The sequence below is a fragment of the Petromyzon marinus genome, chromosome 6 (genome assembly GCF_048934315.1).
Source record: "Petromyzon marinus isolate PM22_M1 ecotype Great Lakes invasive population chromosome 6, UKy_Petmar_22M1.pri1.0, whole genome shotgun sequence".
Taxonomy (NCBI): Eukaryota; Metazoa; Chordata; class Hyperoartia; order Petromyzontiformes; family Petromyzontidae; genus Petromyzon; species Petromyzon marinus.
Window position 1 is genome coordinate 18,668,549 of NC_133672.1, and position 16,031 is coordinate 18,684,579.

The 16,031-nt window shown below is 44.8% G+C and overlaps 1 protein-coding gene across 2 annotated transcripts in view; it reads left to right on the forward strand.

The window, feature by feature from the left end:
* UNC45B (unc-45 myosin chaperone B) overlaps positions 1-16,031 on the forward strand; it is a 36,279-nt gene that overhangs the window by 13,845 nt on the left and 6,403 nt on the right. For both annotated transcript variants that reach the window (XM_032947562.2, XM_032947563.2), the window contains 13 exons: positions 1,248-1,423; positions 2,666-2,755; positions 4,842-5,009; positions 5,667-5,835; positions 6,691-6,861; positions 7,533-7,704; positions 8,309-8,609; positions 9,530-9,624; positions 11,184-11,325; positions 11,997-12,137; positions 13,253-13,380; positions 13,936-14,002; positions 15,762-15,875. In XM_032947562.2, coding sequence (XP_032803453.1) covers positions 1,248-1,423; positions 2,666-2,755; positions 4,842-5,009; positions 5,667-5,835; positions 6,691-6,861; positions 7,533-7,704; positions 8,309-8,609; positions 9,530-9,624; positions 11,184-11,325; positions 11,997-12,137; positions 13,253-13,380; positions 13,936-14,002; positions 15,762-15,875 — 1,934 coding nt within the window. The remainder of the gene's footprint in view (positions 1-1,247; positions 1,424-2,665; positions 2,756-4,841; positions 5,010-5,666; positions 5,836-6,690; positions 6,862-7,532; positions 7,705-8,308; positions 8,610-9,529; positions 9,625-11,183; positions 11,326-11,996; positions 12,138-13,252; positions 13,381-13,935; positions 14,003-15,761; positions 15,876-16,031) is intronic.

A 16,031-nucleotide genomic window follows, 5' to 3' on the forward strand; every position in this document is an offset into this window, starting at 1 on the left:
ATCACTGATTAATTTCTTTAACAAATCGCTATATGCTAATGTTACTGACATTTTCAGAGGCTGAATAGCCTTTATGTCAGCGTGCCTGTCACGAGGTTGGTTTGTATAAAGCCAGCCGTACGATTCCATGATAATATCTGCGACGAATTAAAACATTACGCCATTTGCCGAGGAGTGGACATTATAAGCACCGTGACATCGTCCGTCACAACAAGAAGGCCATTGCCTTCCTTTGAAAAATAGAAAAACAAATACCAGTATTAAATATACCTCGCATACAAATACTGGTCTTTAATTGTTCAATTAATCCTTTTTTTAGCAGGTTCTGTGTAGGTTTTACAAAATAAATAAATCCAGCAAGCCGATTAAATGTAATAAAATTACTGTTATCAACTGCTGATGCCTAGCAATTAGAAAATTGAGTGATTTTAATTTTAGGTAATCTTTTAAAATCTTATTAATATGTGTAGTTATAATAGTTAATTTAAAATTGCAAAAAAAAAACTCGTGGGATGTTTAGACAAAAATGTAAAACATTATATTTGACTTTTAAGGAAAGTGAGCGGGCATGTGCAGGAAAATTCGTGAGTAGAGATGATGGCCACGGCACGAGATGTGTGACAAAGCGGTAGCCATCTCCATCACCACCGCAGAGATGGAGCACTGAGAGAAGTGTATGGGCAGGAGCAAGATGGATTGCGGCATCACGGAAACATGAGGGATGGCAGTGACCTGTGGAGAGGCATTAATATAGCAGTGGACAGACAATGTTTGATGATGATCATATATATTGACTCTTTATTATGCTTATTGTGTGGACGGAACTCTAAATAATCCAGGCGTTTTTGCAAAACAAATATAGTGTTGCATTAAATTTGGCGTTGCTTTGAAATCAGCATATTTGTGCGGTAATGATTGAGTTTCTCTACTTGCGTCTATGTGTATAGTGGTGGTTTAGCGGTTAGTGCGCGGTGCAACAACCTGATGGCCCGAGTTCGTTTACCGCTCACGGCCAACACCAGTGATGATTATCTGAACCGGTCCTGGTCCTTCCCTAGGTCGACTCAGCCTCAAACTAGTATCTGGTGCAATGTGTAGAAATTGTCACGAGGGAGGCAAAGGTGGCCGGGCGTGGTGCCGACCACCCACCTCCTCGTGTGCCGTGCCAGCCTTCATAGGTGCTCGCTAACAACATTTGCCCCAAGTCTGTTAAGGATAAACGGGGGGTCTTTGTCTTTCATGTACAGCAATTGATGTCAATCAGAGTGACATAAAGGCGCTCTTCCGGCGCTGCCAGGCTTTGGAGAAGCTGGGAAAACTAGACCATGCCTACAAGGATGTGCAGCGCTGTGCCACGATCCAACCCAATAACAGGATGTTCCTGGAGACACTGCAACAGTTACGCGCCCGGATTCAGGAAAAGGTAAGTGCATTCGGTGGCTAATGTTATAGCAGAGGACAGAGCCTGCACCACTGCGAGCCTGGGTTCAAATCCAAGCAGCTGCCAGTGATTACACCTGGATCAGGAGAGACGGCAGATTTCGCTGTTTTTTGTCGATTTGGAAGAATGTTCCCGCTTATCTTGATTCAGAGGCTGCCAGATGCGGACAAATATTGCCAATTTGTACTGTAAAGGTGTGATTGGAGACTTGACTTGCACTATCTGTCTCTTGCCCGTTAGAATGTAATAGAACTGTAAACTTTGCTTCCCCTTGCTGACATTTTGGCAATTAACATCTTGTGCTGATAGAAAGTTGTAATACTGTTCTCATATAGCGGGTGCAGCACCCAGACCCGAATTATAACCTGTGCTTGATAACATGAAACTTAAAGCAGTCAGATTATTTTATGATCCATCACTCACCGATTTACTCCGGTAGATCGCTCGCCGATGGTGTCGCCTCCTTGTCACTCTTCTATCGCTACAACCACCATCACTGTTCCTACCAATTTCACTCTTTGATTTATCCACCAAATTTAGAGGACTCACGCTACCAGACTGACTGTTTTGTCATCGTCACACTGTGTTCAACTACCACACTGGAGGTCACAGCATTTCTCGTCCGCTTTTTTTCCCCCTGGCGTCGCTCCACTTGAGACTTCACTGACCATTGTTTATTTTCCCAAGCTCTTGTGAGCTTGTTCAAGTCAGAAACGTGTGTGCTCTTATCTACTCCAAGTGTGATGGTGCCCATTGTTTGCTCACCACTATACTTTGTGGGCCTGTGGGCCTCTACTCGGAAACTGTGGGGCACCACGGTGGCGAGATGTTAACTGCCTTGCCTGGTATACAGGAGCTCATGGGTTTATCCCGACCCTGACGTCTGTATATTTGGAGTTTCCATGTTCTCCCCGTGGTCGTGTGCATTTTTTCCGGGTCCACCGGTTTTTCCCTCCACATGATGATAAGCCACTTCGTTGAGCTTTCATTTGTGGCCAGGTCGCTTCTGAAAAAGAGCTATATTGCTCATTGGGCCTTACATGGTCAAATAAAATAAAAAAGATAGTTTAGTTTAAATAGTAAAAAAATATATTAAGTTTCTGTATTTGAGAATAGTCTCCTCTTTATCAATTTAGAAATATTTTTACCCTGTATTTTAAAAAAATGTTTATTAAAATGAGTGCCTTGTGTCCCCTTATTCACACGAATCCCCTCGCTCAAAAGCTGCATGAGCAGTTCTCCACAGACCGGCGTGTGGAGCAGATGTTTGAGATCCTGTTCGACAGCAGCATCGAGAAGGACAAGAAAGAAACGGTGACAAACCTAAAAGAACATCACACCCTCCAGATTACAACGCAGACTTCCTACAAACACCATCACCTCGTCACAAATCTCCATCACCATTCATCAAAACTGCAGTTACTCCAGACTCTGCACCATAACCACCATCACTTGCTCATCATTATCATAATTAAAAAATTCATGCAAATGCTTGCTCAACCAATATAATTTATAATTGGTTTATTTTGGTGAAGATTGTGTAGGTATATAGTAATGTCAATTATTGACTACAATCCTCCAGAGCCAATCAAATGAAGTTTTCACATGGGCAAATATTCAGATTGGTTTGGTTTATTAGCAAAACCGGAATGTTGAAAGGCAAGCAAAATATTGACAATTTTATATAGGACATTTCACTGGAGAATACATCCAGCATCATCAGGTTGATAACAAGAGTTCAGAACTCGGGAGAAAGCACTCCCGAGTCCTTAAGTATGCCATGCCATCATCGGCACAGTCAAAGCAGTAATCCAATTTAAGCATTAAAGTTGATTGTACGTTGATTGGATGTGATGGACAGGTTATATTAGCGTGTTAAGATGATGTGTTACATTGGCAAGATAGGTCGCAAAGTCATTACACGACTTAAATAACACAAAAGGTATATAAAATATTCACCAACTCATTTATATGTGGTTTTATAACACGCGTGTCAGGAAGGGCACACAATCAAATTTGATAAGGTCAAAGTCCTGTGTAAAACAAATTATTTCTTGAAGAGATTAAGTTAGAGAAATCAATTAAAATTGAGAGAAAAAAACAAAATAACTGCAACAGCGCCGATAGCTATAAACTGAGTGCTGCCTAAATGAAATAACACTTAACTAAATTCATGATAAACTAAGCCTTTTCAATGAACCCTGATGGCTATATCCATAATGATTAAACAAATATAGCTGTTTAGACTTAATAAATTGATCATTTACTACGATAATGTAACACTCAAAACAACCTTTTTAATCGACCTGTCACTATTCCTCACAGTGCTACTCCCCATAATATACATTTACGAATTCTAATAACCAGTAAACGATTAAGTAGAATCACAATAGCATTAAAACTCCAGCTTCATTGCCAACACAATACACCTTAATATAATTTAGAGTAGCCTATTTTCACCAACCTCTAACTAGACTGGTCTTATTATACTAATCTAACCAGCCAATCACATCCAATCAACTTACAATCAACTGGAATGGTTCAATTGGATCGCTGCTTTGTGCTGATTACGGCATGGCATCTACTTCAGGACTCGGGTCAAGAAGCTCTTTCACACGAGTTCTGAGCTCTTGTTATCAACCTGATGATGCTTGATGTAATCTCCAGTGAAATGTCCGAAGAATAATTGTCAATATTTAGCTTGCCTTTCAACATTCCGTTTTTGCCAATAACCCAAACAAAATTTTGCATATTTGCCCACGTGACAACTTGATTTGATTTTCTCCGGAGGGTTGTAGTCAAGAATTGGTATTATACCTCCACGATATAACCCAAAATAAATCAATTATGAATCATAATTATAATCACCTCTATCATCTTCTACATCACCCTCTTCATCACATTCATTAACATCACGCAAGCATCGCCATCACTAATATGGCCGGTATCACCCACACCACCATCACTTCATAATATACTCTGTGTCTTTAAGCATAATTTTTATGGTTTGAAAAAATGCACAAAACGCTGATTCTACTCTGCTGATTTGATCACATAATTCCAAAAAATTACTGGAGAAATAGTTTCAGACACTACATGAATCAGACCCACAGACAGCCTTACATGTCTAGTTCTAGGAAATCTGTGTACATTAAGGTGCCATTTAATGAACAGAATGGTGAAGCGTATGGCTTATGCCGTAGAGTGGCAGTCATTTCATAGCTGTGACTTTTCTTCATCGCCTGTGTGCGTCCACAATAAGAGTACAGGTCGAGTGAAATGAGTGGATTTTCGCTGCGTGGCCATGTAAACGCCCATAACAGAGCCTCTCACACACTGAGATCCGCGATACCGGATGGCTTGACCGAGAGGCGCGCCACGCGCGTTTTTGTTTTCCCAGGCGGCTCACAATCTAATCGTGCTGGCGCGCGAGGAGGCTGGGGCGGAGCGCATCTTCCGCAGCAATGGCGTGGCGCTCCTGCAGCGCCTCATGGAGTCCAAGGATGTCGAGATGCTCCTGGCCGCCATGCGCACCCTCTCGGAGCTGTGCAAGGAGCACCGAGCCCGGGTAAGCCGTCACTCCGCCTCGAGCAGCGGGAGCCTTCCGCTTCGTAGAAACAACGCCGTGCTGACTGATGTCTCGTGAGGTCAATGTCGTGTTTCCGCTGTGGAGGTTTCCGTGCTCGTACCGCTCAGCTCTCTGTTTGTGTTTTTGGGGGTTGTGCGTCCGGCACGATGTCTAACAATGGCGGAGCGGCCAAAGGAAGAGGCGTTGCCCAAGCATACGCCTGCCCGCCACGAAGGTGGAGCGATGAGAGGAGCTCATACGCAGGAGCTCGATGGAGTTCTACATGCCCATTTCTCAGTTTGGCTATATGACCATCATTTTCTACATTTATAAATATGGCTTGCGTACAGTACATAGACATTCTCTTTGGTTCTTTCGTTAAAGTCACGTAGGTATAAAATAAAATAAATAACGACGTTTCGGGCGCAACACAAGCGTCCGTCTTCAGGTGGAAAAGCATGGTCTGCTGCTGAGGCAGACTGTTTTAAAAGGTTTGAAATGGGTGTAGCTTAAGGGTCATAAAGAAGTGGGTGGGGCTAGTGATACATTCTTTCACATGAGACATGTGAATTGACAACACCATGGCAGATGTATTGTGTTTTCAGCTGCTCTAACAAGGCAACCCATGTATGCATCCCATCCTCTCTTGTCATGTAGGCCACAGCCATTATGTACCAAGTGGGGCTGGACAAGCTGTGTGGGCTCATGGCACAGAACCACGAAGAGATATCCTTGGCAAGCTGTAACATCCTGCAGACCATCTACACATCGCTCACCGGCAAGGACAAATCCGAACACATAAAGAGGGAAGAGGCCATCGTCAAAGGTGGGTTCTGAGGCACTCGTCGTCGTCATCATAATCAGAATAAAATTCCTGTAGAAGAATATAACAGCAACACTAAGATTGCATGAAGAAAAATAGTGACATACATGTTAGAAGGGAAGCCACGGAAAGGAGGCCACGTTTATCGCCAAAATAATTCACGCGATCTGGTATCTTACACTTAACGAAATCAACGACTCTACTTATTCAATGCATTGGCCTAAGACCTCAAACTAAACCTGAATCAAAAGGATTCCTTAGTCCAGTGCTCAGGGGGCAACGTTTATGGAGCGTACAAACATCATCATGTGTGTGCTACCGTGGAGCTACGAGGTGATCGGTAAATTAGCAGTATAGCAAGTAGCTTGCTCACCTATCTACTTGGATTCTGTAGTGGTAATTATTCAAGTTGAACAAATCTGGTCACGTATAGAAGTACCCATTACTTTTGCTTTAAAATACAAGGAGAGAAGTGCATGTTATAATCCAGAGAATGCCTTGTATGTATTTATATACAGTATATGCAAATGTTATGTTTATTTTTCGTACGTTATTGTCATTCTATAACCAAAATTTGTTTTCAGTGGCCAAATATGTATGCAGGTCAGATTGAGTGGTAATAGTTGGCCTATAATTGGAAGGTTGAAAGTTGATATAGCAGTCGATGGAAAACTCAGCCTGCCATGAAATCAGCTATGGAGAGACTGCCCCATGTCTCGAGAATGTGAAGTATTTTTCTGCTCATGGACCCAACAGAGATGGGCACTGCAACACTCATTTTAGCAAGAGACACTTCGACTGTTTGTGTTACATCAAGGAAGAGGAGAACCCAGGGTTAACATTTGTTGTATTTTACAGACGTTTCAAAGGACCTTCGGCGAATGCTGCTGAAGCTGTTGGACATGCTCATCGACAAGAAGGTGTCAATCCATGGGCGGGACAACTGTCTCAACCTGCTGATCAAGAACGTGCCCTGCAAGACGTTGCACGACCGAGACAACTCCAAAACCATCTTCCTCACCAGCTACGGTGCGTCTGCCACTGCTCATCTCTCCACACAGAGCAACAGGGAATGAAGACAGAAACGTGTCACGACCTCAGCAAAATGAATTGCAACCATGCAGAACGAGTAGCGTAAGAAAGGTTAAGTAGTAAATACATATAAATAAAATAAATTAGATTTTATGGGAGGGCAAGTCTGAATAGGAATCTTGCTACAGCTCAGTACACAGCTTAACAATAAACTGTGCCTGAGTGTCTATCCATGAGTTTAAGTAAAAGCCGGCATGGGTGGTTGAAGACCCATGTTCTAGAGACAGCTAGGTAGCTTCGGGGGATAATGGATGTGTCAGGGCTGTGAGCCAGCACAATGAAATTGAGGGTTTGACCCTTTTACGGTCAATATACTCCCTCATGTAAATGGCAGTGAGGGTATTGCATTTACAGTATTTACTTGTGATAGAATAACAGTCCTTGGGTGCGAAAAGGCTGTAAGTGGGGTTTTGTGTGAGTCTTTGCTTCACAATTGAAAGGTTGCTAGTCTAGATAATATTTCGAGTCAAGTCGTGGCGAACATCACGCTGTATGACCCGAAAAACACATCGGAGAGTTAGCCAGTGCTGTTCTCAGAGCCACCGACAAAGAACACGCGCATTTGAGCGTGGAGACCCGTTGACTTTCAATTGACTTTGCCGCCGCAGGGCTGCCTCAGATCCTGACAGTGGCCGGCGCCATTCCGGAGCTTCCCGATTCTCTGCCGGTGACGGATGAGACTCGCTTGAGCGCGTCCGTGCTGCTCCACAAGCTGTACGACGACCTCCGCAACGACACTGAGCGCGAGGTCTACGACAAGCTGTGCGACAACTTCGTCACGTGAGTGGCGCACTGGCGCGCGGTCCATCCACGTGCTGGTACCTTCACACCGTGTCTCATTGTGGAAAACGCGTGCACAGCAGCACCCGTTGCTGTGCACTGCCAATGACTGCACGACTCACAACGTGTAGTTGCACATTGCTAACGCGATAAACGTTTCTGTGAGGCTCAACCAACACACATGGTGAGCTGCCCCTCCCATTCCCCTCCCGGCCACACCTACTTTTACATAGCCATGCCCACTCAACCACGATCCTCGTCCATACAGTGGGGCAGCCTCCTTGCAACATTGTTTACTGCTCATAGGCCCCGCCTACTCCTCTACCAAACTCGCCCACTACTCAAGTAGCTCTACCCTTTGCCCGTATAAGAATCAAGCATCAATTGAAAAAAAATTAGGACAAAATTATGACCTCTGCAAATGCTTTGGGGAACTGATAGATCCTTTCTGATACCAGTCCCAGCCAAACTTTTGGTCGCTTTAACATCACAAAATGATTCTGTGCACTGCCACAGACTGTAAGTGCTCTCAGCTCTGCAGGGAATTCATCCAGCATTTCTTTACGTCACTAATACACGATCGTCCCACATTTTTTTTCTGCAGTGGAAGCTTTAGCGGGGAGGACATGACAAAGAACCTGCATGCCATCCAGACCATCTCAGGACTGCTGGCGGGGCCCTACGATGTGGGAAACCGCGTGCTGGGCCAGAAGGGCGTCCTGGAGACGATCATCTCTCTAGCTGGCTCAGAGTCTGAGCTCGAGCAGCTGGTTGCCACTGAAGCCTTAGTGCTGGCATCTGCCAAGACCAGCCGTGCCACCTTCATCACCACCAATGGCATCACTCTGCTCAAGGATATCTACAAGCGTGCACGGAACGACAAGATCAAGATACGCGCGCTTGTTGTGAGTCGCCTTGCAGGAAGCAACTGTAGGCTCCGCCACACAGCTGATCAGATATAAGACCCATTATATAGTCAGGCAAATGTTGCTGGGGTCACCATGTTATCTACAAGAGCCTGCTTGCTGGGCTGGAGTTGGAAGTTGTGTCTAATGTTGCAAAGAGCAACTGAAGTGTGAGACTGCTTTGTCGAATTTGCTTCTTTGCCTCCATTTCAGAGATAATTGCTTAGGAAAGATAGGGTAGCACGTGGTGTCTTTGTATAATGTCCACATATTTACCTTTGCTATATTTAGTCTGTTGAAGCTTCAAGTGTAGATAATGTTTCGTTAAGTAATGTCCCACCAGTATCGTAAAGGTTACAATCCACTCGGTAGATGAAAAAAACGCAACACATTCATCAATAATACTGCCTTAAAAGGAATATATATACAGTATATATCAGGAAACATTTCAGGCAATGGCCTTTTAGAGCACAATATGAATGAATATGTTGATATTCTTAGCTCTTTCGGTAAAGTCACCTTGAAGGGAAACAATAAAATAATAAGAAAGAGCTAAGAATATGAATTACTGCAGTCACGAAAGCTTTAAATCAAAATTGAATATGTTGAGTTTTATTGTGATTTATGCACCACTGCCAATGCAGCATCACCAAATAATTTGTTTAAGCCACTATACAGGAGGATCAGTTGGTTGTCCGGTTCATTTTGCAACATACAATCTCTTTACAAATACATTGCAGTGATAGATGCTTGTCAAGGGTCCGTGTTATTAACACATTGATCTTGAGGAAATAGCGTAAGAACGGTGTTGGTGTACGTCGTTCAGTCTCCTGTACATTTGCAGCTCGAGATCGATGTTGACATTTTAAAAGTGTTGACGTTGAAATGTTACTGAGCGCGGCTGCGCATCTCCCCGACAGGGCCTCTGCAAGCTGGGCTCGGCGGGAGGGACTGATTACAGCATGCGGCAGTTTGCCGAGGGCTCGACTGAGAAGCTGGCGAAGCAGTGCAGGAAGTACGAACGCAGCACACTCCCGCACTGCACTGGCGCACATGGCATTCGCTTGCACTGCAATAGACGCATGGCTTCGTGCCACCAAAATACAACACTCGAAGGGGTTTCCCACTCACACGGGGCAACACGTGCCATTGAGGCAGATTTCTCTGTGTTTAAACACATTCTACTCGAATGCACTGATCCTGTATGCGCATTGGGCATTGGAGGCAATGTTACCCATTTGTTAGTCTATTTATTCTACATACGCTTATATTATAAATGCCAGACCATTCACCAGCAGGTACACACACAGTGCCACATCGCCCTCAGCTATCTGATCATATGTAACACGTAATCTCTGTAAAACCGCACCAAATATACCATATTTGGAAAATGACATTTTTTTCCTGTGTGGTTTCTTTCTGTTGATTTTGTTCGTTAAGAACTTTTACCTTGTTTCATTGTGTAAACTCATCATTACGAAGCTTGGGGTACAGTTCGTTTCCCAATATGATAGCCAAATACACATTTATTCTGTATTAATGCAAATTGTTAGCTATAGATGAGGGGAGATGATTTTGGTTTTTTTGCGAGCAAACTTCTGCATTAATTCAGTCTTCTTAATGTTTTACTCATAAATGCATTCATAGAACGTGCGTGCGCATGTTTAGACGTATTTTAATTCTAAGTTGAAAATTGCACAAAAATGCACACCTATGCAAATTATTTCAAAGTAATGTTAAGCATCCCTACATAAGTCGCATGAACGTAGCCCGCTTTGCAAACAGGATAATATACATTGATGGGCTCTTTGCCTTGTAAAAACATTAAAATAGATGTTTGAAGAAACAAAAAAAATGCAGGGAAGGGAAGAGTGGTGGCACAGTGGTTTGCACACTGTTCTATGAACCCGACCGACAACCGGAGTTCCGGTTTAGTGGCGAGTGATATATAGACTGCTCCTGGTCACCCTTTCCCGCAAACAACCTGCTCTGGCTGACCGGCATGGTGAAGTATGCTCAAACAACAGCCGATATGATGGACAAGGTGTGGAGAGGCCTTCAGCAGTAGATTGACAAACGGCTTGTGAATTATTATATGATCCCGTTCATTTGGGTGGACTTTCAGTGTAGTTTATGCATATGTGTTCTGATTTTTGTGCGTGATTTAAGTATGCTTACGAATACAATTGTGCACGTCCAGTTGCATATGTGTGTATACTCGTTCTCTATTTAATATGCGTGAGCGCACGTGAAACTGAACGACAGACCGATGCCCTTGGCAGCCCAGTACCACGTAGGCCTTGTGCCGCACAGGGATAGCTGCCACTGGTGGGTGGAGGGGTCCCCATGGCTAGACCGCAGCAGGACATTGGAATGGTCGAGATGCGAGATGTGATGCAAGGCGCTGCTTTGAGTTGCTGAGGCATTTATGCAAAGCGCCGCCGTGCATGCAAATGCTTACTTGCATGCACGCACGCACGCATACGTGTGTACACATCCTGCTGTGCGTGCAGACACACGGTGTGCCTGAGTTTGTATCTGTGCCCATGTATGTCCGTGTGTGTGTGATGGCAGGTGGTTGTGTTGCCCGACGATAGACAACCGCACAAAGCGCTGGGCCGTGGAGGGGCTCGCCTATCTCACCCTGGACGCAGATGTCAAGGATGACTTTGTGGAGGATGAGGCGGCATTGAAAGCCATGTTTGATCTGGCTCGGGTATGTGTCCTATTGATTTTACCGTTGCCATTCCTTACCTGGAACTAGTTGGTGGGTACTGTGAGGGCAGACCACTGCATACGATGGTGCAATCTAGTGGCATCAGTGCCATGGATGTGTTGAATAAGCTTGACTTGTAACAGCTAAGTATGATCAAACGGGCATGGTAAGATGATAAGAAACATACACGTTTTCAACTAATGTCCATTTTCAACTAATGCCCATTTTCATGACATGCCATTGCGACCCACTTTACACAAGGACAACATGTATTGGCACACCCCCCTTTAGAACGAAAATATTTATCAAGTAGAAATTTGTTTATTTAATTTATAATCCCATATATATTTTTAGGAATTTAGCACCTTCATGAAAACAATTTAGTGCTACATTGTATACTCACATCGATATTGACAAAAACATTTTAACTTATAGACATTAAATCTACCTATGTATATAGACGACTGATAATCAGCACCATTCATTTACTTGTTTTCTCATAAGAATCATTCCAGTGTATTGATGTGTGCATTGCGGACGACTGTCTTGCACTTCAGCAAAGACTCTCACCTGAATATTCGTGCGATATTATCGTGATCTTCTAGATTGGTCATCTCCCTTACGCACCATCTCACTCCCTGGTCCCCGTCTGCAATGTTGAACTTGCGCAGGCTGGAGATAAGACAATCATCTACTCCGTATCTTCCGCGCTGGTCAACTGCACCAACAGCTACGACACAAAGGAACGGGTTCCCGAGCTGGTGCAGCTCGCCAAATACACCAAGCAGCACATCCCCGAGGATCACCCGAAGGTGCAAACGCGGGCAACCGCCCAGCCACGTGCAGTGACAATCACAGCTGTCATTCACCATCGAGGGTGATGTCACCACTGTGCCCATCCCAGGCTGGGTGCCCTCTAAGGCTATGTGGAATAGCAAAAAAAATATTGTCATTTATAGGTTACAGGGACATACACGGATGTTGTGAGGTGCGTATGTATGCACGTTTAATTTATTTCGCACTCGCACCTCCGTGATAATCGGAGGTGTAGGGGAAGGACAATAAACTAAACACAAGAAGCGAGGACAGGAGCAGGGAGAGAGAGCAGGGAGAGAGAGAGAGAGCAGGGAGGAGTAGCATGGCCGGTCGTTGTGGCAACTGCACTCAACACGACACCTATTTGGTGTTTTGGTTGCCTGATGCTCTTAGCCATCGTGAGAATATCTTTACCGCCTCAAGCTATTGGACGTCAGCCGCCACAAGTTGCTGACAAGCCTCCTCGACTGAAGCCGTGTTGTAACTCGTGCAGCGGTCAGCGGCCTGCCCACTAGCTGCAGCACTCAGTTTATCTCTTGGGTATGCAGTGTCTAGGCATGTTATTACCTAGCCAGCACAGCTCATCTGCCTGAGGAGCTCACATGATACATTTTGGAAGTATCTTCAATGCAACCAGTGCAAAGGACGGAGGATAGCCTGAATAATCTGGACATTTTGAGGCCAGTGGATACGTCGGAGGGTATATGTTTCATCATGATGTCACTTTACCATACCATGGAATTTATTTCACCTTATGTTGTGATCTAGTTTTTTGAGAAAAAAAATTTCTGAAACGCGTTTTTAGATTTTTCCATATGAATCATGAAAATAGCGACCATGTCAGTTGTACATTTATATATATTTTCCACCCTTCAAATTAAGCCAAATGCATCAATTTTTTTATAGACCAAACCCGTTGTCCGACACGCGCACACACACGCACGCACACACGCGCGTGTGTGTGCGTGTGTGTGCTTTTAGTCGGGAGGGGAAACTCGATTGCTTGACCCCTCCAGGTGGTGCGGAGGTGGGGGGGGGGTGGTGGTAGCCCCCATTGTTGTTCCGCGGGGGCGCGAGTGATGACGGCGGGGCATGCCCCGTGTGCTTCCAGGACAAGAAGGACTTTGTGGCCAAGCGTGTGAAGCGGCTGCTCAAGGCGGGCGTGGTGTCGGCGCTCGTGGTCATGATCAAGAGCGACAGCGCCATCCTCACGGACACCACCAAGGAGCAGTTCGCCAGGTCAGAGACCCGGTCCCACGCGTGAGAGTCATCACGATAACGGTGTGCCCGTGGTGGATTGGCTAACACACTGGATTCGCAATCCAGAGGTCGCTTGTTCGATTCCACCTCCCCTGAGCAGCAGGTGAAACAATGATCAGGTTTTCTTGAACCCCCCCCTCCCACCCCCTCACCCCCACCCCCTCACCCCCACCCTGCTTAACTTCTCAGATCAGGCAAGGTCAGGCACATTCAGGTCCTTTAGCCATCTAGAAAGTTTTCTCCAAGTACTCCAGTTTGTTCCCACACACAACACAGAATACTTCAGAAATTTATACCCATACTTGCTAAGCTATTGGGAGACCCAGTGAGGCTTTTACGTGTGAGTAGACAGCGTCTTTTGCTGTTGCTACTGTGCTCACGGCACCACAGATCTCACTCGCACAATTGCCTGCAAACTGGCTAAACGGGATCATCCGTGTAACAAATTAACTTAAGCTTGTGTATCATTACATTATTTAAAAAAATAATTAACTTGTCTCAGAACTCTCCTTTGTGGTACGTTTGTGCACACAGAGTCTTCCTTGCACTGGCTGAAGACCCAAACGACCGAGGCATTATTATTTCCCATGGAGGAGGTAAGGTGAGTGCCATCTAGACTGTAGCCACACAAAAAACCAGTGAAATCTCTCTCTGATCCCACTCACATCCACACTCACATCCACACTCACCCCATATTCTTAATCTTTTCCCTTCATCTGTGTATATATTTTGAACTTCTTTTGCGCTGTACATCGCCAACCTTGCTAATCAGAGGTGCGGGAAAAGGACAATAAATAAACACAAAATCAGTTCTAAAGAAATGCGTTTTCAATATGGATTTTAGAGTGCATAGCTCCAGTGGCTTTCTAATATTGAACGGAAGAGCATTCCTGACTGCCGCAGATTTGCAGCCTGATTTAGCCAAACCAAATAAAGTCACTGCATTTGAACAATTGACTGTAGTTAACCACTGGTATAACTCACGCGTGCATTTGGACAATAGGAGGCAGAGTTCACATGGTTCGTGTCTTTGAAAATTGGGAAGCGCGTATTCTCCTTGCTGCCCTCATGCTCTGGAGTCACGTATAATGGCCGTGGTTGTGGAGGAAGCTTTACCAAACATTCACCAGGTTAGCTCCGCTTCCTGTCTGTCTTCTGCCCCTCAATAGTGAGAGAGTATTACAGTATAGGGACTCCTACCTTTTTATTCGGTTTTTTTGTTATATAAAAATATCGTCTGAAAATTTTATTGACAAAAAAAATCACTAATGTTGCTCCTTTGATGTATTTTTTTGTTCAAGGGAACATTTTTCGAATCGTTGACATGCAATTCAATAACACGGCCATTGGCGACAGAAAAAAAAGTTCTCAGCAATCAGAAGAGGACTGCCTAAAGAAGGAGTGTGACAAAAACAGTCGCTTGAATTACCGCCTAAGATTTTAAAGGCCAATTAGTGTGGAGCAGCGGTGTGGTGAAACACAGTTGCACGGGCAGTTTAAGCAGCTGCGGGGGCTGCATTGTCAGCTTCGTATGAGCGCAGATCAAGCGCGGTGGACCACTGGCATCATCAATAACACTGCCTTTGGAAATAAACAATAACGATAGCAGTGGTAGGCCAAGTAAGCGCCATTGCTTGACAGAGTGGGCTATCTGTCTTTCCAGTTTCATAACAGAGCCCTTCAGTAATATGCCATAAACACATTTAGCTGCAATACAGTGCCCATTCTCACCATTCTCAAATGACCATTCTCAAATCACCAATGGGTAAAGGCCTCCTCCCCAAGGCTAGATCGGTCGTGGGTTTTTTGTTTATCATACTTCAAGCTGTTGAGTGCAGATTGGGAGGGCAGGACTGGATCAGATATTCACTCGCCGCTGACGTTAGCCATGGCCTGAAATATAATTTAGGTCATCTTGTTAATCGTGTCTTTACCACGACTGCCTGTGGAGAGCGTTTGTCTCTACACGTCGAGCACTGTTTACCTCTGAACAAGGAGTATTTATTTTAACAACCCCAATCGGATGATGAGCTCAGTCAACTGCCAACAGGATTTTAACTCAAAGACCCGTCAGCTCACTAGTTGAGTCTTCTGCTGAAGTGCCACTTTTCTCGAAAACAATGATTGTGATGATAATAAAGGTTACATTTTGGTCTGCATTAGAGGCAAAGCAATTATTCAAGTCAATGGATGTCACCCCTGGTTTTCAGTGAAACACTAAAGAAATGACCACAGCTGTTGCATTGAAAGTTATGACAACGACCAGGATATGTGGAGGCCTCGTGTTCAACGCTGACAATGCAGTGCCCTGTCCTGCAGTTATGCCTCACGCCGGCGATTGTGCGTGACGTGTGCACCAGGGTCTAATCCCACTGGCCTTGGAAGGCACAAAGGAAGGGAAGATCAAGGCGGCACACGCTCTGGCAAAGCTCACCATCAATGCCAATCCCCGCATCGTGTTCCACGGAGAGACGGTACGTGTGGTGGGCGTTGGCGACACTGTGGTTTGATCTTCTGCCTGTGCTTGAGCAAGAGGGAAAATATACACTGTACAGCGTTACGATCGCAGCTCTCCGAATGTGTTTTCAGGGTTGTACCGCGTGTTGTTCGGCACAATGTCCAACGTTTCG